We start from the raw sequence: 27950 nt of genomic DNA on the forward strand, positions 1-27950 counted from the left end.
AAAATTACAAAATATTTCTACATGTCTATTTTATATTTTTTATTACATAAATTATTCGAAAGATCTACAACAATACTGTATCCGGGGTACGATAAGTCAAATGGTGTAGATGGGCCAACGAACGAAAGCATCAGCTATATCAGTCTTTCCCAAAGTGGGTGATAACGCCCTTTTGTGGGTCCTGCAGGCCTAAAGGGGGGCGGTAAGAGACCCAGAAAAGGGGACATTGTGTAGAGGCTTATCCCAGTAGAATATCCCATATAATATAATACAATATATAAATAAAAGATAAACCGATATAAATTAAACTATAGATAAATTTATATAACTATATACAGGACCGATCTTTGTGGCGAGGCTTGGGGAGGCCTCTGTCCAGCAGTAGACGTCTGTTTGCTGATAGAATAAATAGAATAGAAATAGATAAATATAGACTGCATGTAGATCTTGCATGAAATTTTAAATATTCGTCGTTTATTTCTTTAAATTTGTGTGAGTTTCGAAATCTATAACTCATTGATAATTAGAAAAACTATTTACGTAGTATGAATACAAAGAATTTTTGTTAAATTCATAATCAATAACGTAATTATATTTTATGCGGCTGTTGCTTAATCAATGTTCGTTGTTATAAGAACGTTAAAATACATTACTTTCGCCTTAAAAAGTTAATGATGCTACAAATCGCTTGAACATCAATACATATTTCGCAATGAAGCTAAGCAATGTTAACGTTGAAGTATTTCAACGCTAACGTACGCGTATTGAGAATGATTTTGACATTCCTTTCAAAACTATGACTATTGTGTTGTGTGACCAAAGATTTTAGTGGATTTTCTTTATTTATATCTATATCTTAATACGTGAAGGAAAAACTTAGTATCCCTTTTTACGAAAATTGCGCGGACGGAGAAGTATGAAATTACCCACACTTAAAGAGAATATAGAGAAGGAGTGCAGAAGTTAATATTTTTTTAAATTATGTCAGAAAAATACATTAAATAAATAAAATAAAAACATTATACATACTACTATGTATTTGACGCACACACGCATGTGTACTATTTATTTATGGTCAAACTTTTGTTCTTGACGTCAGTGGTCAAATTGAGAATAGACTAAATCTTGTTTGTCTTAATATTTTTCTATAGTGTAGTCTTGGCGAAATTTGTGATTATAGAAGTATAAATAGTATTTGAAAATAGAATCATAATAGTGTACAAACTTACAATTTCAATTAATTATAGTCGAATTTCGACTACTGCGGGACCACTAGTTTTAAATTGATAGACGAACTCACGGCTCACCTTGTATTATGTGCTTATCGGAGCCCATGGACATCAACAACGTAAATCACGCCACCCACCTCGAGACATGAGTTCTAAGGTCTTAGTTTTTTCAGTACAACGCATGCCCCATCCTTCAAACTGAAACACATTACTGCTTGACGGCCGAAATAGGCAGGATTGTGGTACCTAACCGCGCCGGCTCACAAGATGTTCTACCACCAGGAATTACGCACATTATTATTTTTTTATGTTTGATCTTATACCACGATGCTGTTCCTTTATCAGTCATTCATAAATATTTATTACGTGCGTATGTCACAACGGCTAGTAGTTACAACGGCTGCTCCACCCTTCAAACCGAAACGCATTACTGCTTCACGGCAGAAATAGGCAGGGCGGTGTTACCTACCCGTGCGGACTCACAAGAGGTACCACCCATAATTAGGCAAATTATATTTTTGCGGGTTTGTTTTTTATTACACGATGTTATTTTCTTTCACCGTGGAAGTCAATCGTGAACATTTGTTAAGTACGTATTTCATTATAAAAATTGGTACCCGCCTGAGATTCGAACACCGGTGCATCGCTCAACACGAATGCACCGGACGTCTTATCCTTAGACCACGACGAATGGGTAGGTATGTATGAATATCTGTAAAATAGTTAAAGAATAAGCCTTTTGAGTGCCTTTCTAGAAAAAGAGGATGAATTGTCTTTTCTTTGTTTTGCGTTTTTTACGAGATAAAGTCCAAATCGGCTAGGCAGTTTGACTCTGCGGTCAGGCTGCGGTAGGCAAAATATTTGAGTAGCCAGTTATAGCAGCCAATCAAAGGCCATTTGTGATTTTTTCGTCGAGCCATAAGCACTTTATCTTGTAAAAAACGCAAAGCAAAGACACTGGCTTCATCCTGTTTTTCTAAAACGGCACTCAAAAGACTTATTCTATACCTATTTTAAAGATGTAAGCAGGGACGTCTTAAACTAGGATGGGGCCCCTGGGCACACAAGAATTTGATACCCTTTTGGAAAGTAAAAAAAGCGAATTATAATAACATTTTTTTACTGAGTATGACCATTTATGTAGGTAATCAAATACAGTATGATATAATATGTCATTAATGATATTAGAATGCTGCTTGTTTTTTGGTTACGATTTCGATAACGGTTTCTTTCGGGATTTCTGTTGAGCAAAATCTTCCATTATAGGCATAGTATATGCCTTGTGTGGTACGTGAGGAATGGCGACGTCTGGTGAAGCGCACCACCAACAGAAGTGATGACCACGACCACTATGCCAAGAGTGCATACGACTGAGAAGAAGAATATGCCTTGTAAATACCTTCTGATTACTGATTTGTGAAAAAAGTGTAATGTGCCCGACAAAAATGTTTTGAGAATAAACGTGTGAGAGAAATTGTCGGTCTTTCGGGGCCCCCTGAGAATGGGGGCCCTGGGCACGGGCCCCGTGTGCCCTTATGGTAAAGACGGTATTGGATGTACGTGAACCCAGACTAGTTTTTCAATACCAGAGATTGTACAATTCTTTGCGCTATTATTTCGGTTACCATGATTTTCCTGCGAATAGAGATTCATTCCAGATTTGATCTCGCAGGGAAACTCCAACTATAGCCCTCTCCATTGCTCTATGGGTGACCTTGAGCTTTATAATAAGGCCCAAATATACGTACATAATATAATTATTTAAGGGATATATAGTAAATAGTATTAATGAAATTCAATGTTTTATTCATGTTTATTTTATTAATTATTAGTACATTATAAATAAATAAAATAAAAACCTATTACTAATTATGACTACTTACTTTGAGGATGAGACAAAATACTTCCTTGTACTAATACTTAGAGCTTAATAAATAATTTATAAATAGTAATATTAATTTATTGACGTACTTAAATGAAAAGGTTGAACATTTTAAGAGTGAAATAAATTTCTATAATTAGTTTTAAATATATTGAATGATAAAAAAAGAAAAACAAGTAACACAGATACTTATACATTTTCAAACGATTCTAAATGATAAAACTGATTCTTATTATTTTCTCGTTCAAAATCATGTATTTAAATAATATCCGTCTCCCACATTACAAATTTGTTCGCAAATTCTTAAAAGTAGCGATCGTTAGAGAAATAATGATAAAAACTGTGCACATTTTAAACACCCCATATATAAGATGGGGAGGTTGCTTAATCAACGACCAGCTCGTCGTAAGGTATGTGCTGGAGGATGTGGTCTAAATAACGCGACATCTTATCCGCCAAGTCCCTCTTCAGTTCCGGCTTCATTTCCTTCAGGAGCTCTTGAGCGTTCGTACTGATGAAGAGGTTCAATGCAGCCTCTGTCAATTTAAAGCCTTATTTTTTATCTGTTATACATCTTGTTGTTTATTATATACCTATTATTATACATATATTATTATTATTTATTATATTATTTTATTATTATTATATATCTATATTAATATTATAAAGAGGAAAGATTTGTTTGTTTGTTTGTATTGAATAGGCTCCGAAACTACTGAACCGATTTGAAAAATTCTTTCACTATTTGGAAGCTACACTATTCCCGAGTGACACAGGCTATAATCTTTTTTGAAAAAAATAATTAAATACGTTAACATTACTAAAACTCCAATAATGTAACCCAAGGTGTACAAAAATTACCTAAAATATTCTTTACATCGCGTGCCCTGCGAAAACCATCGATGATAGAATAAAATAATTTACTAAGACTTTGTAGAACACATTCATTTTTACAAAAAGTGTCGCGACAGCATATGTCTAACTATTATAGTCATGTAGCAATAAGTGTTCAATAGAAAAATAAAACTACGTCAAATATCGTTGAAATTTTTGTTAAATACCCGAGTGGAGCCGGAGCGGGCCGCTAGTATTATTATACATTTGTTTTACTGGTGGTAGGACCTCTTGTGAGTCCGCGCGGGTAGGTACCACCGCCCCGCCTATTTCTGCCGTGAAGCAGTAATGCGTTTCGGTTTGAAGGGCGGGGCAGCCGTTGTAACTATACTTGAGACCTTAGAACTCTTATCTCAAGGTGGGTGGCGGCATTTACGTTGTAGATGTCTATGGGCTCCAGTAAACACTTAACACCAGGTGGGGTATGAGCTCGTCCACCCATCTAGCCAATAAAAAAAATAAAAATTGTTATTAGCTGTCGTTATCGACTGATTTTTTTTTATTAGCTATGGCAATCCCACTTTATACCAGGTAAAGTATCGCAGTAGCCCAAAGAAGAATGTACTGCTGTATCCGATTTTTATGAGATTTTCTTTGGTATTCGCGTCTTTTACGATTTAATGTCACGTTTTTATTGTAATCATATTATTTGTCATGTAATTTTAACATTTTGTTTTTGTGCCATAGGCTCCCACCGATCAGGTAGGGAAAAAAGTAGTAATAGGAATATAGTTGTTGCACAGTACGAGTGTGCGCAGCCCTTAGTTGTGTGAGTGACCAATCTGTATACGCGTCAATGTAGGCGTGAGATTACGTACGCTTAGCAAAACAAGAAACTCTCTCAGGTTGAGCCCGTGAGCTCACCTACTGGTCTGCGCGTAGCTGGAATATCCCATTAGGCTACTGGTGGTAGGACCTCTTGTGAGTCCGCGCGGGTAGGTACCACCACTCTGCCTATATCTGCCGTGAAGCAGTAATGCGTTTCGGTTTGAAGGGTGGGCAGCCGTTGTAACTATATTGAGACCTTAGAACTCATATCTCAAGGTGGGTGGCGCATTTACGTTGTAGATGTCTATGGGCTCGAGTAACCACTGAACACCAGGTGGGCTGTGAGTTCGTCCACCCATTTAAACAATAAAAAAAAAGATTAGGTCTGAAAATATTGAGTCCAAACTTACGGAGTACGGCGTTTGAGTTGTCCAAATTCTCAACGCCCATCTTGATGTCTTTGACGGAAAAATCTAGCTTCAGCTGTTGCAGCTTCAAGTAAGTTCGTCCGTCGCGTTCGTACGGAGCGCCACGGAAGTACACCTTGGCCTTGACGCCATCTGTAAAGGAAAATCAATAGCATCTAAAAAAAATTCCTACCTATGCTGATAGCCTTGAGAGGCTATTTCAGCTTCACCCTAACGTGTGTAGGTGAGTTCACGGGGCTCAAACTGGAGTGTTGCTAGCACTGACCCTACCAAGAGCAGCGCTTCGCAGGATCTACCACCGGATCGGAAACGCGACCCACTGAGAAGATCCGGCGAGAAACTCAGTGGGCAATAGCATCTAAGGAAACAACACATTACTCCTCAAGAGTCGAGTTTATTTTGAGGTGCCGTCACGAAACAATCGATGGATAGTAAAATGGAGCGTTGTCAAAAATGACAGTTTTTTTTATATTTTTAATCTGACTTTATGCCACAATGCGGGTTTACTAGTAGTAGTTTTATTTTTCCAATTGGAAAAGCAAAGGTATCATACCATACAGCCTAATCTTTTATATATATTTTTTAAATCAAAATGATATTATGAGATGAAATGAAATGAAATGAAATCATATGAAATATAACCTCAGTAAAATGATGGTCATTTACTGAGACTTTTTCAGTGGACTTTTTGGAGGATCCAGAGAAGTTACGTCCAGCAGCCTTAAAATTAAGGGTTCATTTGTATTGTGTTTAATTGTTATGCCACAGAGTATTAACGTAAAATATCCACTTGACAATTATATTACTCGATATTCTTATTACATATTATATTATTATATATTATTATCTTGTGAAATAAATCGCAGTGTTTATTATTACTCCATATTTTTTAGGTATTACAAATAGAGTTAATATGTTAATCTTTTAACATATATATATATATATATATATATATATATATATATTTTATTGCCCTTGTAGGCAGACGAGCACACGGCCCACCTGATGGTGAGTGGTTACCGTCGCCCATGGACTTCAGCAATGCCAGGGGCAGAGCCAAGCCGCTGCCTACCGCTATATAGATCGCAGTGATTTAATTTAATGTATTATTTTCCTGAATAAATATCCCAGTATTGAAACTATTAACTTAATATTGTTTTTACTTAGCTTAGTATTAATAATTATTTTATGTAAAAGATTTTTATACAAAAATGTATGTAATCAACATTGTAAATTTGTTGGCGGCGTTTAGCTTATGATCTCTATGGGATCCGGTGCCCACTTAACACAAGAGGGGCCGTGAGCTCATTCACACCTTTATGCACACAAATAAAATGTTTTTATCATTTTGAAAATTGCGACAAAATAGTGTAATTTTTTTATTAATTAAATTTCAAAGTAACGCAGATTTATGAATTAAATGTTTTAATAATTTTGCCAATTTGGATTTTAATTTTAATTTTACTAACATAGCTGTAAGTATTACTCTACTAACAACATATGGACTAACAAAGGGCTGAATTAAATATTTTTTTTTTTATTTATTTTAGTGAAACAGTTCTCTAATACTAATCGAGTTAAATGTTCTTACGGTATTCGCCCCAGTACTCGCCGCCGCCTGAAGCTCTGACCAGCAGCAGAACTCCTGAGGAGCGGTACCGAGCGCGGGCGCTGATGTGAGGTCCGTACAGCGTCAGCTGGAACTGATGGGTCTCTAGATCCGACCTGAGAACATCAAGACATCGTTCGCTTAATACGGATAATCTTATATTAGCTACTTATTTTTAATTTTAGTGTAATTATTTTGTAAATAATCGTCGTTAGTTTTTTTTTGTTGCTTAGACGGGTGGACGAGCTCACAGCCCACCTAGTGATAAGTGGTTACTGGAGCCGGTCGACCGGACTGGTTCGATGTTTTTTGAATTGAACTTCGATTAAGTTTACCTCATTTACGAGGTGTCACCATTGTGGACACGACCTGGACACGGCGGAGCATACGCTCGCTGTCTGCCCCGCTTGGGAGGTGCAGCGCCGTGTCCTGGTCGCAAAGATAGGACCTGACTTGTCGCTGCCTGGCGTCGTGGCGTCGATGCTTGGCAGCGATGAGTCATGGAAGGCTATGCTCGACTTCTGCGAGTGCACCATCTCGCAGAAGGAGGCGGCGGGGCGAGTGAGGGAAAGCTCTCCTCACTACGCAGAAACCCGCCGCCGCCGAGCAGGGGGTCGGGACCGGGGTCGTATCCGTGACCTGGCCCCCTAAGAGCTAGGGGTCCCACCCGTTTTGTACGGGAAGGGACCCAGACGTGGGGTGGCGTGCTCTGCACGCTCACCCGCAATAGGAAGCCGGGTGATGGTAGACCGCGTTCCCCCGACCGCTCTGGGGGAAGGTGTAACGCGGCGCCATCAAAGCGGGCTCTCGGCCCGCTGAACGAGGGAACCGGTGGTCGTGTCGCTGGCGGCCACCGGTCCGGCGTCCGTGGGACGGTGGGATGGATGTAATGTGCTCTGCGTCAACCCTGTCCCGCCGTTTCAATAGCCCCGACTGGGCTCCGGACGGGTCCGAGGTAGGGCGCCGGTTGTGAGCGGCAGGAGTTTTTAGTGAGGTTCAACTCCCACATACCCCACCTGCCGCGCGGGTGGGGATCCGGCGATTTTCTCCTGTGGAAAAAAAAAAAAAAAAAAAAGTTTACCTCATTTAAATGAAAGCTGAAGAAGTTTTTTTTTTGTTATGATATTTTTTCCAAATTTTGAATTTTAAATGGCTCTCCTGTAAAGTTGCAAAAATTTCGCTTATCTATACTAATATGTATTATAAAAAGGAAATGTTTGTTTGTTTGTTTGTATTGAATAGGCTCCGAAACTACTGAACCGATTTGAAAAATTCTTTCACTGTTTGGAAGCTACACTATCCCCGAGTGACATAGGCTATATTCTTTTTCTTTAAATAGGGGTCCTTGCTAAAACTCCAATAGTGGAACCCAAGATTATTCAAAACTATTTTTATAATTTTCTTTTTTAGTAAGCTGACTCAAATAGAAGGATTGATGTGTATGTATTATGATTGTTAATTTGGATTTTTTTTATTAAAGACCCGAGCGAAGCTGGAGCGGACCGCTAGTACCTAATAAATAGCCTGTCACCTCTAGACATGATAAAAAACAATTAAATATGGTAATACAAGCGTCATTCTATTTCTTTATTTTTTATTTCAATAAAGGACCCTGTTGACGATCCAAATGTTATTTGGCAACTTATTTATTTTTATACATTGGAATGTCATTTTATTATAATAGACAAATATTCATAATATTATATGAATGGTAAGATGAAATTATGATTAGGTATTATGATTCTAATAGTATTTTTGTATTTTCATAGGTCATAAAGTATTCTCTTTTAAGAATAAGGCGTCATTTGACATGTTTGAACTTTGAACTGTGGCTTGAACACTTTGCTTGCGTTTAGAATATTTTGATATGAAAGCTGTATATTCTTTTGTTTCCTGAATATTTCATTCTTTTTTGTTGCTAATCGTTAATTTTAATTTTAAGGAGTTTTATTTTAATTTTTTTGGTTTTTTGTATTCATTTTTAAATTATTCGTTTTTTATTTCTGTTTTTCGTTTTGCATATAATGAACGTGTTGTAGAATGAGCATTGTTTTGAATTTAGATTTGTTTGGGACTGGGAAAAGGATAAGTTTTAGGACTCACTCTGTAGTTCGTTGATGCACTATTCATTTTTCTCACTGGCGAGAGTTATATGTGCTGAATGATCAACAAATCACAATTTTATTGTTTTTGCACCGGCACCATGTTTTAGTTTTTTTTACACACTTCGCGCCATTTTCATACGCGCGTAGTTTTTCTTGTAGTGTCAACAGATGGCGTGGATAGGGGATTGAGGAAGGAATAAGGAAAAGGAAGTCCCAACAAGCATCGCAATACCTACTCTATTGTTGACTGAAGACAGTATCGCATGTCGAATCGATCGTTTGTGTTTATACAAAAAATTAAAATATTCTACAAGAAAAGTCTCGAACTAACTTTAAACAAAAGTTTATTTTTTATTTTTTATTGCTTAGATAGGTAGACAAGCTCACAGCCCACCTGTTGTTAAGTGGTTACTGGAGCCCATAGACATCTACAGCGTAAATGCGCCACCCACCTTGAGATATCAGTTCTAAGGTCTCTGTACAGTTACAACGGCTTCCCCACCCTTCAAACCGAAACGCATTACTGCTTCACGGCAGAAATAGGCAGGATGGTGGTACCGACCCGTGTGGACTCACAAGAGGTCCTACCACCAGTAAAAAATGGCGATAATTTTAAATGGCGATAATTTTTATTACAGAATTCTAAATAAAAATGCGGTCGGAGAAAAAGTCATTTTGCGCGATGAAACCTAGCTGAATCCATTTGAATTGCGAATTTTGTCGAACATTCTAAAACCGGTTTTTAATAGTCAATCGAAGAAAAATAAGCAGACTAGTTCTTAAATAAGTACTTATTTATATATATAAAAATGAATTGCTGTTCGTTAGTTTCGCTAAAACTCGAGAACGGCTGGACCGATTTGGCTAATTTTGATCTTGAATTATTTGTGGAAGTCCAGAGAAGGTTTAAAAGTAAAAAAAATATGAAAATGCCCGGAATTAAATAAAAATAACAATTTTGTTTTTCCTTTGATACGTCCCCCGTCGAACGGATTCCTTTTGTTTGTTTTAAGTTTATTTTAATATACAAAAGTTGGTCTTTCATTTATCGATTGAGACAATACGAAGTCTGCTGGGTCAGCTGGTTTTATATAAAATTGGTTCACAAGCACTCATAAACGCTCTCTAAGCTAATCACAATTTTGAAAAGTAATTTGTTAATATGCACAGCTTAATATAGTATGAATGCATACGTGTATACCGTAGATACATTCTATTTACAATGGAATGTCATACTTTGGTATTAATCAGTATTTTGAAGGCCTCATATTATTTATTTAACATATTATGTTTGCTTTAGCAGATTATAAACCAAACATATAGCTATTTTAATGTTGATGTTTTTGATTTTAATGTTTTATTACTGGTGGTAGGACCTCTTGTGAGTCCGCACGGGTAGGTACCACCACCTCGCCTGTTACTGCCGTGAAGCAGTAATGCGTTTCGGTTTGTAGGATGGGGCAGCCGTTGTAACTATACTGAGACCTTAGAACTTATATCTCAAGGGTGGCGCATTTACGTTGTAGATGTCTATGGGCTTCAGTAACCACTTTACACCAGGTGGGCTGTGAGCTCGTCCACCCATCTAAGCATTAAAAAATAAAAAATATTTTTTTATATTTAATAATTATAATGTTGTCGCAACTGTTTTCAAATAACCAAAATTTTTATTTTTGCGAATTTCCTGGTTTTTTGTTTGTCATCCGATCGAAATGATTTTGATAATTTTATATGTTGTAATTTTTTTTAAAGAGTAATTTTAAAAAGCGTTCAGTATTACATATAAAATCAATTCTTTGATATTTACTTTCAATTGAAATCTATCTAATCACTTAAACCTTCAACAGTGCAGTAACCGGATTCCGGAGGGACCAATTGTCGTTTTAATTATTCAACTGATGAAATTGTCTAATAAGTTCGTTTTCTATATTGCGTGCGTTTTCCTCAAAATGACAACGGTAAGTTTTCGAATCTGGTTATTCAAACATTAATGTGTCAATAATTAGTGTTTAACGACGAAAACTAGTTTTTAGTGTTCAACATCGAAATTGCGCATTAACTGCGACTCGAGGACGTTATATAAAAAACAACTAGGAACTAACAATAAATACAAAGTCGTTTTATTGTTTTTGTTCCAAAATATTATTTTACGTCCATGCAATGGTTCCAAAGGTCAAGAAGGTTGAGAGGGTACATTTGTTGATGAGTATGTTCATGACAAACAAGTTCCATCTGTGTTTAATGGGATTTTATGACCTGGTAACTCAGACCTTTAAGTCATGTCTTATTATTATTTATATTCTTATTTTTATGAAAAATGATAATATCGAGTGAAATGAAATAAAATGAAATGAAATGAAGATGATTAATTTGAGACATTAATCAACTGGGATGAAATTAAATGAAATGAGATGAGATGATATGGGATAATATATAATCTTAGTAAAATGGTGGTCATTTACTGAGATTTTTTCAGTGGACTTTTTGGAGGATTCCGAGAAGTTACGTCTAGCGGCTTTGTTTCATTTTCCCACTATTTTGCACTTTCACAGATATTAAACAGTTAATAAACCACCGGTATTACACATTTAAACCTGAAGAAACACTAAATAGACAAAATAAAACAAATCACACAACTTCACTCTTCGTGCTCCCGCCAAAAAGTCCTTTCATCTGTGTCGTCATAATTTATTTTCAGCCTCAAACGGGAATGATTGCTGGCATTACTCAGTAGGAGGATGGTGGCAATGTTTGGCGGGAACGCGTAAAGGTCAAGTTGTGTCAATTGTTTTAACTTGTTCATTTAGTGTTTTATCAAGTTTTAATACGTGTAATAACGTTATTCACTTTTCACTGTTTTTCATTTTCCCAAACTTGTCCGGATTCTCGGGAATTTCGAGAAGTTTGGGAAAATGAAAGAGAATCGTTGGATTTGGCTTCTCTGGTTCTTTCCAAACGTGCACCGAAGTCTTAGTAAATTCGCACCATTTTACTGAGACTATTATAATTTCATCTCGTGACGTTTTCTTTTATTACAATTTATTAAAATGTTAAATGAATCAAATTCATCTCGTATCGATCTATGTAAATTTTCATTTAACAGAATATGTATGTATAATAATTGAATATTTAAAAAAAATTACTTGCAACAATGGCTACGTAAGAGGCCGATTGCCATACTGAAAAAAACAAGAAGTAGAACCTACACACGCGTGCTTATAATGGGCAGCAGGTCCCATTATTTTATTGTATATTATTTATTATATTTTAATTCATCTTTTTCAAATTTCATTTTTTCTTATCTTATGCACGCAGCCTAATTTGTTAAGTACATAAATATATTTTCAGAACACTCTTAAATGTATTTAAATGTATTAATTAACCTTATTAAATTTTTAATCTGAGGAACTGGCATCGTTCATGACTTATTATGCAAGATGATACTACTAGAATACGCCAATACCACAGAATATTTTTTTATTATACAAAGTAAACATGACGTAACATATTGTTATGTTCGTCTCTGGCAACCCTGAAATATCAGCCAATAACGTAAATTTATGCTGTGGTATTTGTCGGTGATTTCCCAGTTCTCCTCTGACCCTGGTCGTGAAGGCGTTTTTAAGCTGTTCAGTCAACACAAAAGGAAACGTGACTGGAATAAATTTACCGAACTCTAGACTTTATTCTACGAGATTCCACTGTTGTTAGTTTTAAAAATATTTATTTTCATTTAAATTCGAGGGTATACTTTATTTTGGTCTGTTGATTTTTTAAAACCAATGGTTTTTCGAGGATTTTAAATGGTATTGTTTGAGTTCAAATTTGTTATTCAAACTAGACTAGAATGATAAACATAATTTGCAAAGATAGACGTTAATACATATTATGATAACTAAAAGCATTTCGTTTGAATTAAAGTAATACTGTATTTCTATAAAAGATTGGAGGACGTCACAGAGACGAATGACATATAAATGTTTTATTTCTCTACGTGGCCCATCAATTATACCGTTACTAGCGTCCAAAGATACTTTTATATTGGTATTATTATAATTTATCGCATTCTAGCTAGTACCTATTATTAATGTATTTAAATTTTTTGTGTTATTTGATAAACTTATTTTCAGAATTTTTTAATTATTTGATATGTTTTTTTTTTATTTTTAAAATCGTCAAAAGGTTTTGGTTGTAGAGTATACACGAAATAGATATAAAGATAGATTCGCTCGAATAACAATTTGCCCCTAAAGCAGTCGCTTACAATCACACACACACACACACACACATACAACGAATTATTAAATAAGCACTTTTATTTCGCATATTCATACCTAATTTTTTTTCTTGGGTATTGTTCGAGAAGGGTAAAAAAACTTTTTAAACTTTTTATTAAAAATGAAGCAATCGCTAATTTTATGAAATTATTTTCTTTAGTAGCACGTGCTATTATAGTATTTCAAATTATCATTATTTATTAGTTGATTCGTGAAAGCAATTATCCTTTCAAGAGAGATTAGGTATTTAATTAAAAAACAAATTAGTTTATATATTTATTCTACGTTCATTATTTTTATGTAATTAACATAATGAAATTGCAATTATCGAGAAACGTACCTTTTTTTTTTTTTTTTTTCCCACAGGAGAAAATCGCCGGATTCCCACCCGCGCGGCAGGTGGGGTATGTGGGAGTTGAACCTCACTAAAAACTCCTGCCGCTCACAACCGGCGCCCTACCTCGGACCGGGCCGGAGCCCAGTCGGGGCTATTGAAACGGCGGGACAGGGTTGACGCAGAGCACATTACATCCATCCCACCGTCCCACGGACGCCGGACCGGTGGCCGCCAGCGACACGACCACCGGTTCCCTCGTTCAGCGGGCCGAGAGCCCGCTTTGATGGCGCCGCGTTACACCTTCCCCCAGAGCGGTCGGGGGAACGCGGTCTACCATCACCCGGCTTCCTATTGCGGGTGAGCGTGCAGAGCACGCCACCCCACGTCTGGGTCCCTCCCCGCACAAAACGGGTGGGACCCCTAGCTCTTAGGGGGCCAGGTCACGGATACGACCCCGGTCCCGACCCCCTGCTCGGCGGCGGCGGGTTTCTGCGTAGTGAGGAGAGCTTTCCCTCACTCGCCCCGCCGCCTCCTTCTGCGAGATGGTGCACTCGCAGAAGTCGAGCATAGCCTTCCATGACTCATCGCTGCCAAGCATCGACGCCACGACGCCAGGCAGCGACAAGTCAGGTCCTATCTTTGCGACCAGGACACGGCGCTGCACCTCCCAAGCGGGGCAGACAGCGAGCGTATGCTCCGCCGTGTCCAGGTCGTGTCCACAATGGTGACACCTCGTCGTCGGCTCAGCCCCTATCCGGCGCAGGTACTTCCCGAAGCATCCGTGCCCGGTCAGCACCTGCACCAGACGAAAGGTGAGACGTCCTTCGCCACGATTCACCCAGTCATCAAAGACCGGGTAAACCGCCTCGACGGTCCGTAGCCCCCACGTGGGGTTGGCCAATCGCCTCGACCACGACTCGAGCACGGACCGCCGAGAATGGGCCTTCCGCGCCCGCAGCTCACTTTCGGGGAGACGCGCCACGCCCCGAGCACGAAGCTCGCTGCGCCACCGATAGTCGGCAGCGAGCGACTCCGCCTCCAGCTCCCATGGCGGCGTCCCCGCCAAAACACACGCCGCCTCGAAGGAGACGGTGCGATATCCGCGAATGACCCTGATGGCAACGGTGCGCTGCGGCCGGCGCAGGAACCGAGCCATAGTGGCCCGGTTGTGCGGCTCAGCCCACACAGGTGCACCGTACAGGGCCATCGATCGCAACACCCCCGCGTAGAGGCGGCGCACAACCTGATCCGGTCCCCCAATATTCGGGAGCAGCCGGCTCAAAGAACCGGCCGTCCCCATCAATCGGGGGACCAGCTCCGCAAAGTGAGCACGAAAAGCCCACCGGCTGTCCAACACGAGGCCGAGGTACTTCAACTGCACCCCGACCCCTATCCGGACGCCTCCAATCACGATGTGGGTGTCAACTGGTGGCGCCCTCCGCGGCCCGTGAAACCACAGAGCCTCGGATTTACTGAGCGCCACGTCGAGACCCAGCCTCCTTATCCTTCCGACGACGAGGGCCACTCCCGCTGTGGCGAGACGGGCAGACTCCCTAAAATCATCCCCCCGGGCCACGACCAACGTGTCGTCCGCGTAACAAATAACGCGGAGGCCCGGGAGGAGGGCGCCCCTCAGCACCCAGTCGTACCCGATATTCCACAAGAGGGGGCCGAGAACCGACCCCTGTGGAACACCACGCACGACCGGAAAACGATGAAGGGTCCCACCGTACCCGGTACATACGACCGACCTGGCCCCCAAATAGGACCCAACCAGCCGGCGGAGGTAGAGGGGCACTCCATGCCTCTCCAGTGCCCCCCCCTATCACGGTCCAGGGCAGAGTGTTAAATGCGTTGGCGATGTCAAGAGACACCGCCAGCGCCACCCCACCCCGAGAAACGGCCTCGTCCGAGAGGGACCGCACGCGAAGAATTGCATCCACGGTCGAACGGCCCTCCCGGAAGCCGTACTGCTCCGCCGACAGGTCAGGCCCCACCCCGACCAGGTGCCGAACGATGCGGGCAGCCAGAATACGTTCCAGCAATTTTCCCGCCTCGTCCAGCAGCACGATAGGACGATACCCGGCGGCTGTATCCACCGGGCACCCCTCCTTCCTCAACAACACAAGTCTACCCGTCCGCCAGAGCGACGGAAACCGTCCCGACTCCAAGCAGCCATTATATAGCTCAAGGAGCCGGTCCCCCAAGAGAAACGTACCTAGATTTACTTTAAGATATTTTTAATTATTCGTCCGTAAAAACGATTAAAAGTAAACTTTATGCAATGCCACTTTAAGATTTAGATTTCCATAAACGATAAAATATTTTATTTATTGAATGCTCACCTGACGTTAGTGATGGTCATATTCGATGCTCCTGATGCATGGATGTCTTTGAAGGTGGCTCTGTAACCGTCGGGACCAGCTCCTAGGGCTATAGACAGTTCGTCTATCACAATGGGCTCAGCCTGGAATATTTCACACCGCCATTAAATATCTGGGTCTGAATGTTTTAGTAGATCTATGCGGTTTTTAAGTCTATGCTGCTGCTAGATTGGGACTGGGTGTCCCGGTCTCCTAATTCCTTATAATCCATTGCTTCTTCTTTTCATACGACCAAACCTTTTACTAGACGTCTTATTGTTTTAAGTCATGACGACTTCTCCTCCTAATTCATATCGCACCGAAATCATTCATACATTCCGCTATGAAGGGTTTGGTGTCCTTTATATTAAACTAGCTGACCCGGCAGACTTCGTAGTGCCTCAATCGATAAATAAAGGAACTAAACTTTTGTATAAAATAAACTTAAAACAAACAAAAGGAATCCGTCCGATGGGGGACACATCGCAGGAAAAACAAAATTGTTATTTTTATTTAATTCCGAGCATTTTCATATTTATCTACCTTTTAAACCTTCTCTGGACTTTCACAAATAATTCAAGACCAATTAAATATTAAATTAGCCAAATCGGTCCAGCCGTTCTCGAGTTTTAGCGAGACTAACGAACAGCAATTCATTTTTATATATATAGAAGATAGAAGATTACCTGAGAAGCTGCACTTCGAAGATATCCATCTCAATAACTATGAGCTTTAGTTAACCAATAATAAGGTGTACTTTAAAAAAATTGTCGCAAAGTTTTTCATCTTTCGTCTCATTATTTGATAATTGTTACGTAGGATTTTTAAGGCAAAGATATTCTAAATATTTTTTGTGTATACATATTAACAAGGGCCCTAAACTTCAGTAATGAGATTGCGCGTATGTTGTCAAACCATTGTATGCTTCGTGCTTGAAATCGACAGTAAAGTATGAAACGAAATACTAAAATTTACGTAATCATTGTGATTCGTATTGATTGCATACTTTTCCATAAACAGCTCGTTCTATTCATCGAAGCAATAAGAAGATAATGTAATATAATGTAATTTTTCACACCACAAAAGTTTATTGCTTTGGAAATAATTTACAATGACCAAGTGTCCTTTGTAATTCGTAATTTATGATTATTTTTATATTATCTCGAAGGTGTTAGCGCTCATAAGATATTTACATAAAAATAACAATCTAACATGCAGTAGTATTTTCTTCGGTTTTCGTGAATCATGTTATGTATAATAGTTATGTTGTTAGATGTTATATTTGAGATATTACAATTCTTGTAATAACATTAATATCAATACAATACAATATTACATAATAAATAATAAAAGTTTGACGGAAACATACGACCGCGTTAATTAAAACGCCTGTTACGGTTTAATTTCGATTTTTCTTATTCCTAATAAATTACTTTGGACGTTCAGAATATTCCATAGTATTATTGGTCACGTAAAATGACAATAAAAACAGGAGATTAAACCGTAAAATTACTTTTAATTAAATCTAAAAGAGGTATTATTTAATATCCTAATTAAAAAACTGAAGTGCAGTGAAAAAAAGGGGACCACCTCATCTTTCATAGCTTTCATTACTTGCTCATTACTATGTCTTTTATTTATGTAGAATAGGGATCGCAGCGCATAAAATAAAACTTCCACTGTTTCAAAAATCATCTGTTATAATAATAATTTAATTAATAATTTAATTAATTAACTCTTTTATTACGCCTTACTCTTTTTTTAACTGTCCTCGCTATCTTCCTTTTTGTCATTCTGTCTGTCATTCTCTTCTCCCTTTCTTACTGTTCTCTCTCACTCACATCTTAACACTCCGTTCCACACTCTGTTCATACGTTCCGCTCTTACCAATAGTCTAGTCAACAAGTTCAAAAACGTGTTAAATAGACATAAAGCTCCTAAAAATATGTACGATAGCTCATTGGATGCGGAATGATGTCTACAAAAATGTTTTTTAAGGGCTTATTAGCACATAAAAAATTGCGATTGTTATAAACAAAATAAGATTTAAAAAAAAAGTAATTTGGTTTTTCCTTAATAATTTCTAAAATAATGATATTTAAGGAATTATGAAAAAAGATCCTGAAAAAGTAGGAAATTTCCAATAAAAAAGTCACAACTCCCGGAATTCTATCTCTATTATTTATAAAAAAAAATTAACGCTGAAAATAGCGCTCCGCGAGGTCGTTGCGACATAGGCGCGCCGTCTAAAAAGCCGGTATATCACCTAAAATAATTTTTTTATAGTATTAAATAACAATTAAAAAATTTTAATAAATTATGGTGTAATCTAAACACTTGAACGAAAAAAACCTCGGTGAAAAAAAAATTTTATATCGATTTTTCTAAAATTTACACCATTGTTAATTAACTAACTTTTTTCCAATCTTTGTTTTTATAAATTACGGTATAAAAGTTTCAATAATTCATCTATAAATTTTTCCCTTCGTGGAGCTCTTATCATTTAAGTACTTAATAAAGTAATGCAAAAAAAATTTTTTAATCTTTATTATTTTGATAATTATAATTTTTTTTAATTAACAAAAAATTAAATTTCTAAAAAATGTTATGAAAAATTGTTTTTTTCCGTAATATCTTAATATTGCTGTTTTTGCATCTACCATAGGTATTAATTAACATTTAAAAAAAAAATTTACGCTATTTGTTAAGAAATTGTTTATAAACAAATAGACTATTTTGTGATTTTTAAAAAAAAAAATTATATTGGTAACTATTGTTTATCATAACAACTGATAAACAATAGCTACAGGATCGATTTTGAATTTATTTTAAAAATAAATAAATCCTTTATAAAAATGACCTGAGTGTCCTTTACCGTATCTCTTATAGTTTAAAAGTTATAACAATTTATAACTTGACAAATTATGTAACGGCTGTAATTTCATTATCATATAATATCTAAAAATGCTGTAAAAAATACAATTTTTTTTTTCTATATTTTGTTATGTATGGTTGTTTTTGTAATTTTTTGTAGTTTTCGAAAAAAAATATAACGATTAATATTAATTTTTTATAACAAATTGTTAAGTTAATAAACAATGAAATTATTTATAAAAAAATGTATTTCTTTGTTAATCCGCTGAAAAGAGTCAATGATGATTTTTAAGAAAAAAATAATTTCTTAACTAATTATTTGAACAATTGAAATATGAAAAAAACGATTTTAAACAATTTAAATCATTATTTCACCTATACAATAAGACAGTAAAAAATTTTTTTTTAAAAATCCCAAAATGGTCTTTTTATTTATAAACAATTTCTTAACAAATAGCGTAATTTTTTTTTTAAAATGTTAATTAATAGATACCTATGGTAGATGCAAAAACAGCATTATTAAGATATTACGGAAAAAACTATTTTTCATAACATTTTTTAGAAATTTAATTTTTTGTTAATTAAAAAATTAATTAAAAAAAATTATAAGTATCATAATAATAAAGATTAAAAATTTTTTTTTGCATTACTTTATTAAGTACTTAAATGATAAGAGCTCCACGAAGGGAAAAATTTATAGATGAATTATTGAAACTTTTATACTGTAATTTATAAAAACAGAGATTGGAAAAAAGTTAGTTAATTAACAATGGTGTAAATTTTTGAAAAATCGATATAAGTTTTTTTTTCCACCGATGTTTTTTTCGTTCAAGTGTTTAGATTACACCATAATTTATTCAAATTTTTAAATTGTTATTTAATACTATAAAAAAATTATTTTAGGTGATATACCGGCTTTTTAGACGGCGCGCCTATGTCGCAACGACCTCGCGGAGCGCTATTTTCAGCGTTAATTTTTTTTTATAAATAATAGAGATAGAATTCCGGGAGTTGTGACTTTTTTATTGGAAATTTCCTACTTTTTCAGGATCTTTTTTCATAATTCCTTAAATATCATTATTTTAGAAATTATTAAGGAAAAACCAAATTCCTTTTTTTTTAAAACTTATTTTGTTTATAACAATCGCAATTTTTTATGTGCTAATAAGCCCTTAAAAACATTTTTGTAGACATCATTCCGCACCCAATGAGCTATCGTACATATTTTTAGGAGCTTTATGTCTATTTAACACGTTTTTGAACTTGTTGACTAGATTACAATCCTACATTTATGTAGTATCACTTCGTTTTCCTAGGTATGTATTAATACAATTTTTAACTTAAACCTTTGTTGATTCAAAGCAATTAGAATTTCAAAGGCTTTTCAGGCGTAATTCGTGATTTGTTGGTAAAAACTTCTCTAATCAAAGCCTGGTTTTATTCGAATTTGTTTGGTATTCTGATAAAGTAGATTTGCGGCACACGCGCTTTTGTACTTCATCTGAACAAAATCAATTTTAAATTAGCATAATAATAACATGTTTAAACTGAAATATTAATAACCACGTACCTCTTCGATGCCCATCTCAGGAGCTCCTCCCTTCAAGTAGTCAACGAGGTTGTTGAAACTCCTTAGAAGACAAGCGTCTACGTTTGGATCTTGTCTTGAACATTTTCCTCCGAATATGTCTACGGAAAAGAAATACATCGATTGTGAAATATGAAAATGTAGATAGCCGTGATGAGTATGTTTAAAATGGATTCGTAAAAACGACTTTGCAGCTTACACTCCTATGTAAGGTACTATTTGTCCAGCTCAATAGTGACAAACTAGTCGAGTTGTTAATAATTTGTACAGTGCGTTAATAAAATAAGTAGAAGCTTTGTATACTACTCCTAAAACGTTATAATATGTGTATTTTGAAGAGCATTTTAAAGATATTAACGATTTGCCAATAAAATATTTATTTCATACTAGCGACCCGCCCTCGCTCCGCTTTGAGGACTAAAATTTACCTACTACCTATTGATTTTATTGAATTTTCATTTAAACAAATCTGATATTTGCAGCATACATTCTGTCAATGTTACGTCAAACGCCTTAAGGTTAAATTAAAAAATTTAATATTATGGTGGTTAAGTTTTCTTTGTGCAATTTTTTTATTATTTTTTTCTTCATACGAACCTTCACCTGACAAACACAACAAACAAAAAAAGAATTATCCGATTTGATGCCGATGTTCTGAAGTTATGCGCGTACATACATTACACAGAATCATTTTTATTTAGATAGATTCATAAATAAATATTACAGCACGCTGTTATTTTTTTTCCTACCTAAGTTGATGGTCTAGAGAGACCATATCAGCGTAACCTTAACTAGTAGGTGAGCTCACGGGGCACAAACCTGACGATGTTGCTTAACACGAACCCTAGCAAGAGCAGTGCTTCGTAGAATCTACCACCGGATCGGAAACGTGACCCACTGAGAAGATCCGGCGAGAAACTCAGTGGGCTGTGTCTGTGGGTTAATTTACTCGCCGAGGCCTTCGTCGCAAGAGAACGATGACCGGTGCTTGGGATACCTAAAAGCACCGCACGCTGATACAATTGAACATAGCAAGTTTTCCCAATACTGCCATCACTTATGTTAAGCATATAACAATAGACACTACTGTTGTACATCGCTTTCGTTCGTTGATCATTGATATGCAACGCACAGAACATAACGGTACGACCGAGCGCAGTGAAAACAATGCCTTATTCCGTGTATTCCTGTGACGGGACTTAGCGGAAGAATAACATGATAATGAGTAATCAAAACCTTGAACCAACAAGTTTATTGTGGTATTATTGACCCGAACACACAAAGGTATTTGATTGTTTGATTATTATTGAGAAACGTTCCGAAATGTTCTGAGTCATAATAAATGGTAGTTTTTTTTGGTGCAGTCTAAGCACGGTTTGCGTTCCATCTCTTTGATTCTTATCACGGATAATGACACTATGATCAATACTCTTACTCCCTAGTTGTTCGTTTCTAATTCTGTTATGACTTGCTGCGTCGCTTTTTTTTAAATCATTATATGAACTAGCTGACTCGAGATATATTATCACGTTCAATTAGTTTTTTATAAGATCTTCTTTTGCACTACGAGTGTCTAGAGACTGGTGACAGGACCTCTTGTGAGTCCGCAAGGGTAGGTACCACCACCATGCCTGTTTCTGCCGTGAAGCCGTAATGCGTTTCGGTTTGAAGGATGGGGCAGCCGTTGTAACTATACTGAGACCTTAGAAATTATATCTCAAGGTGGGTGGCGCATTTACGTTTTAGATGTATATGGGCTCCAGTAACCACTTAACACCAGGTGGGCTGTGAGCTCGTCCCCCCATCTAAGCAATTAAAAATAAAAAAGAACACATATCTTGTTATATAAAATACCTTAACAAAGAGCAAACTACCGAATCACCACAAGAAGGTTTGCCCGATCCAGTAATCGAAGCCACGACCCAGCAATCAGGGGCCCTAATTACTACACCACCGTGTGAGCCCATATGGACTGACTCAGCGGTGACTATTCGATTTTTTATATGCATATGATTTGAGATTTCTAAGGTCTCAGTACATATAGTTACAATGGCTGCCCCACCCTTCAAACCGAAACGCATTACTGCTTCACGGCAGAAATAGTCAGCGTGGTGGTACCTACCCGTGCGGACTCACAAGAGGTCCTGCCACCAGTGAACTGTTTTTAGTTATTTCACTAATTCTTAGTTAATGCTTAGTTATTTCAAGCCCGGGTTTTTTAATTGTTGTGTATCCAGTTATCTATGGATATCATGACACGATTGCCATCACTTACCTTGATATATGAGTTCGGAGTCTAGATTGTTACAAAACAGTCGATGCAGTCCTCAAGCGGGCCCACAATATCACGTGGGTTCGATTTTATTAAAACTCTTGTTCGTTCGTAATTCACCTCTATACGTTTTTCGTATAAAAAATTGAATATGCAATTTTGTAAAGGGCACATGTCGCATATTTTTTCAAATACGTTTTTTCATATACATGTAGTTTTGAGGCTTACCTACACCCATTTTATAATAATTCCAGTAATTTTCAATTGCTAATTAACTCTAAAATACATCTCAAAAGTTAATATTTTAAATTTTGCACTGCTTTAGAAAATAATCAGTTTTTTTTCATTTCCTGAACATTTTACATTTTCAGAGATGTGCCCTTTTCGAAATTGCATATTCAATTGAATGCAAGCAAAGAAGTTTCCATTAAACCATCTTAGTGCACCCAGTTGCGGGGTCGTCGACCCGCGCCCGAGACCTTGCCCGCAAAACCCGCTCTCGCAAAAAACCGTTCACTGTTAAACAACTATACGGTACTAATAATTGGAAACGTTTATAAAGGTTTTTTTTTTAATCAGACGTGAATCGAGAGAGTTCTCTTTTTGTACTTACTTATATAGTTGCATTTGAAAGTTCGACACGGCGAAATTAGGTTGTGCTTGAGGCGCACAAACATTTAAAATTGGTTTCTTATTTCGATGTTAATTTTAAAATGAGACTGCAGTGTGCTTAGCGCGAGTTTTTTAACGTTCTCGATAGAGTAAAAGTTAACTCAAATTTGTATTGAGTTGGAACGTTTGCTTACATTTGCCGCTAGGGGCGCTGTTCCAACTCCATACAAATTTGAGTTAACTTTTACGCTATCGAGAACGTTAAAGAACTCGCACGATGCACACAGAATAGACATTTTTCATTATATTTATTAATTATAAATAGATTTATTATTTATTGCTAAGATTATTGCTTAATGGAGCCCATAGACATTAACAAAGCAAATGCCGTCACCCATCTTGAGACATGAGTTCTAAGACTCAGTTTTATAGTACAACGGCTATCTTTACACTTCAAATCAAAGTGTCTTACTGCTTGACGGCAGAAATAGGCGGGTTAGTGGCACCCTTCTGTGAGAGCTCACAAGACGCCCAAACATCAGCATTTTGTATAGTAGTATGTATATTATTTACTTATACTCAAATATTATGTTTTACATTGTAATATATTTTAAGGCTTGTTTGTTTTACTTTAGAGGCAAACCGGCAATTAAGGTCTTGATGGTTCAGTAAGGTTCGCTGCGTTAATTTTTATAGTATACGCGATTCTTTATTTTAACACGCTGTTTTTGGTTGGCCTTTTTGTTTGTTACACGTCATTTAGAATCCTTCCGATCCACTAACGGTGCTTTTAGGTGCCATTTCGATAAAGCGGTACGACATGAGAATCCTCTTATCGTGGCTGCTGGAAACTATATAGCCGATCCTGCAGACCAAATGGTAAACAGTCGACATCACCCAAAACACGTCATTTCGGATCCTCCCGATCCACTAACCTCAAGCACCAGTCATCGTTCTCGTCGAACCCATCGCTTGCGGCGAAGGGCCCGGCGAGTACCTAAATTAACTCATAGACACAGCCTACTGAGTTTCTCGCCGGATCTTCTCAGTGGGTCGCGTTTCCGATCCGGTGGTAGATTCCGCGAAGCGCGGCTCTTGCTAGGGTTTATGTTAGCAACGTCATCAGGTTTAAGCCCCGCGAGCTCACCTACTAATTCGGAGAATCTAGAATAACCTTCCGAGGTTACTAGAATAGGCAGGGAAAAAAAATGGTTTTTTTTTTTTTTGTTTTTTTTGTTTTTTTATTGCTTAGCTGTGTGGACGAGCTCACAGCCCACCTGATGTTAAGTGGTTACTGGAGCCCATAGATATCTACAACGTAAATGCGCCACACACCTTGAGATATAGTTCTAAGGTCTCAGTATAGTCACAACGGCTGCCCCACCCTTCAAACCGAAACGCATTACTGCTTCACGGCAGAAATAGGCGGGGCGGTGGTACCTACCCGTGCGGACTCACAAGAGGTCCTACCACCAGTAAAAAGTGTTTGTTTGTAAGTTTGTAAGTGACGGAATTTTGAAACTCACTATTAACGACTTCAAACGCCCGATTAACTTCAAAACTTAATTAATTGTCAGTTTACTATTTATTCCTTTTTTTGGTTAGTTCACTTTTTTTTGTTACATTTAATCAGTATATATTTATTTGCTAAATATTTTTGTTATTTTTAAATTGAGTCTCATATATTTAGAATCAGCTTCCCTCGTGTTCATATTATCCACTGCACACGATTTTGTGCAGTGGATAATATTTGGTATCGATCTATGTAGTTTTATTCTTTGGTATCGACCTATTCTGTTTAAGCCAGGTGGCGGTGAACCAGGATAAGAGGGTTTTCCGCGCGCACCTTTTTTTTTAGGCAGCTCTGATTTTTGTATTCAAGGCTTTTCATAAAGAATCTAGCTAAGTACGAATTTCAGGAAAATAACTTAACAAAAATTCATGAATTAAATCTTACTATTATTCAATGCGCAATTGAATTGGTTTAGTTTATAGAGAATTTTGACCTTAATTCATTTCCATATACTACAATGATTACTAGATTGCGTGATTATAGCTGGCGTTAATCGTTTGAAAATGGAACTGTTACATGGCTGTCTTGTAATGCAATTACTATGTAGTACGTAGATTATAACTAAGTAGCATCAAGAGAGGTTATAATGCGATATAACTGGCCGAAAATGATTACGTATTATTGGCAATTAAAAAAGTGTAGCCATCTTAGAGTTATTGTTATTTTTATTTAAATTAGATTACGTATGGTTAATAATGGCACACATTTCATTTTATACTACTCATTGAAGTAGTTTTTAATGTATTTCCTCGGTTTTTGCGAGTTGTAGACGTAATAAAAATTACTTTTGCTGTTTAATATCCGGTTTTTTATTAGTTTATTATATTAGTTCCGTCGTTTCGATTGTTTTACGGTTTTTGTAAACTCGGTCAGTGGTCACGAAGTTGTACTTTTTAATTTAAGTTTTTAATGAATAAGTTTGTATTTATTCTGGGCTGTTAATTCTGGTGTTACTTTACTGGATCTGTGACGTCAAAATGTTTTTAACGTCAAACGTCATTGGGTTCAAGCTTAAATTGATAGCTTATATTTGAACTAGGAAATTCTAGTGATGTGATTTAGTCAACCTAACAACACTCATTTGAAATTTTCTCCATGTTCCGTGTTCTAAGACTACAACCATGACGTTATGTAATGCTTGACACGTTTTTATATCGCTTCGTAGCTAGCTTAAGAGGAAATATTTACAGGTGGTAGGACCTCTTATGAGTCCGCACAGGTAGGCACCATCACCCCGCCTATTTCTGCGGTAAAGCAGTAATGCGTTTCCGTTTGAAGGGTGGGGCAGCCGTTGTAACTATACTTGAGACCTTAGAACTTATATCTCAAAGTGGGTGGCGAATTTACGTTGTAGATGTCTAGGGGCTTCAGTAACCACTGAACATCAGGTGGGCTGTGTGCTCGTCCACCCATCTAAGCAATAAAAATAAAAAAGCAAACAACAAAATAGTACCTTAAGCTTAAGGTATTATTGTTTAATTACTGTGGTGTGAGCTGAGTTTAAGCTTCTTCAGTAAGTTAGGTGAATTATTTTTTGACGTTACCTCTGCGATGACGATTAAGGACAGTTTTTTTTGTTTGGTATAATGTTCACATAACCGTATGGACAGGAATCTATATATTAATACGTGAAGCAAAAACTTTGTATCCCTTTTTACGAAAATTGCACGGACGGAGGAGTATGAAATTTTTCACACTTATAGAGAATATAGAGAAGAAGTGCACAATGATGATACTTTTTTAAATTATGCATAATAGATACATTAAATCCATAAAGAAAACATTACACACACTACATACCATGTATTTGACGCACACACGCATGCATACTATTTATTGTCAAACTTTTGTTCTTGACGTCTGTGGTCAAATTGAGAATAGATTAAAATTAAATATTGTTTGTCTTTGTTAATATTTTTTTATAGTGTAGCCTTGGCGAAATTTGTGATTATATAATTTATTTTATTTTATTTTTTTATTTAATATATTTTGTACACACAGCTGTTAGAAAAGACACGTCAATAAGGATACAGAGTACAAGGGCACTACTTATTTCATGCTGAAATCTCTTCCAGTAGGCCCGCAAAAGGAAGGATGAATTAGGAACACAAACCTAGTGCATACAGTAAACATTACATATAGTAATACATATATACATATTACAAGATACAAAACAATATATATACATACAAATACACACACACACACACACACATACATATATATAACATACACACATATACTTACTTTATATTATAATGCATTATACAAATATATATAATTTATTTAAGATGGTAAGGATTATAGTCGAATTTCGACTACTGCGGGACCTCTAGTCCTATTAGTTTTGAGTCGAAGACTTGTTTGTTGTTTATAGCTGATTAGTAAACTTGTTTAATTAACAGGTGATCGAACCTTTTCAATCGATTTCGAGAAATTTTTCAATAAGATTTATTTATGATGATTACGAATTTAATTTGATTTTTAAATATAGAAATTAGATGTTGTACATACGATGTTTAGTTATTAAATTTGGAATTAAATTAATAACGTTATGTAAAAAAAATACCTAATTTTACATCTATTATTTTAATTCAATAGACTATTAAAGATTTTGATCACTTTTCTAACACAGGCATGAGCGGTGTATTTATTATTTGAGAAAATAATAAATTAAAAATATTTGAACAATCAAAGGTCGTTTAGAGGATTTTGAAAAAACATATCTGGTAACTTAAAATTATATTTCTTTAAAATAATTCATAGAAATGTTTTTATCGCCACAATACAATTCAACACGCAGCCTACTATTGTTTCTACTGACACACTAAAATGGCACGAATAGATAGTAGTAGTAAGCAGTCTGTCTACTTTCTTCTGTACTTACTTGCATTTGTTTTCAGCGGTATCACTGTCGCGATCATAAGCAACGCCACGAATTTATGCATTCTTATTTTTTTAACCGATTAAAATTTGAAAACAAAAAGGGCGCGCAATTTTTTTTTTTTTTAATTCCCGACTGAGCGTCCGTTGCGTTCAGCCTCGGCGGGAGTAATGTGTGGCCACTGTGACCACGGATGAGCCCACTCCAAGATGCGTTGACCGTACGACCTGAGTTTCTTATAAAGACGTGTACACC

At 36.7% G+C, this 27950-nt stretch overlaps 1 protein-coding gene across 1 annotated transcript; it reads right to left on the reverse strand.

The window, feature by feature from the left end:
- Positions 1-3030: 3030 nt before the first annotated feature.
- brP-1649 (juvenile hormone binding protein brP-1649) lies at positions 3031-27935 on the reverse strand. Its single transcript, XM_028181874.2, has 6 exons — positions 27699-27935; positions 20337-20455; positions 15875-15996; positions 6793-6926; positions 5184-5333; positions 3031-3647 (listed from the first exon to the last, which is right to left on the reverse strand). The coding sequence occupies exons 1-6, from the start codon at positions 27757-27759 to the stop codon at positions 3496-3498; spliced, it is 738 nt and encodes a 245-aa protein (XP_028037675.2). The 5' UTR covers positions 27760-27935; the 3' UTR covers positions 3031-3495.
- Between the last annotated feature and the right edge of the window lie 15 nt (positions 27936-27950).

This window comes from Bombyx mandarina, chromosome 15, assembly GCF_030267445.1.
Source record: "Bombyx mandarina strain Sakado chromosome 15, ASM3026744v2".
Classification (NCBI taxonomy): domain Eukaryota; kingdom Metazoa; phylum Arthropoda; class Insecta; order Lepidoptera; family Bombycidae; genus Bombyx; species Bombyx mandarina.

Excerpts from the sequence above, each read along its gene's own strand:
- brP-1649 (XM_028181874.2), bottom strand. The coding sequence starts at position 27,759 with ATGCATAAATTCGTGGCGTTGCTTATGATCGCGACAGTGATACCGCTG. Across the intron at positions 20,456-27,698 it reads ACCGCTGAAAACAAATGCAA|ACATATTCGGAGGAAAATGT; the intron begins GTAAGTACAGAA and ends TCTTTTCCGTAG. Across the intron at positions 15,997-20,336 it reads CTGAGATGGGCATCGAAGAG|GCTGAGCCCATTGTGATAGA; the intron begins GTACGTGGTTAT and ends GAAATATTCCAG.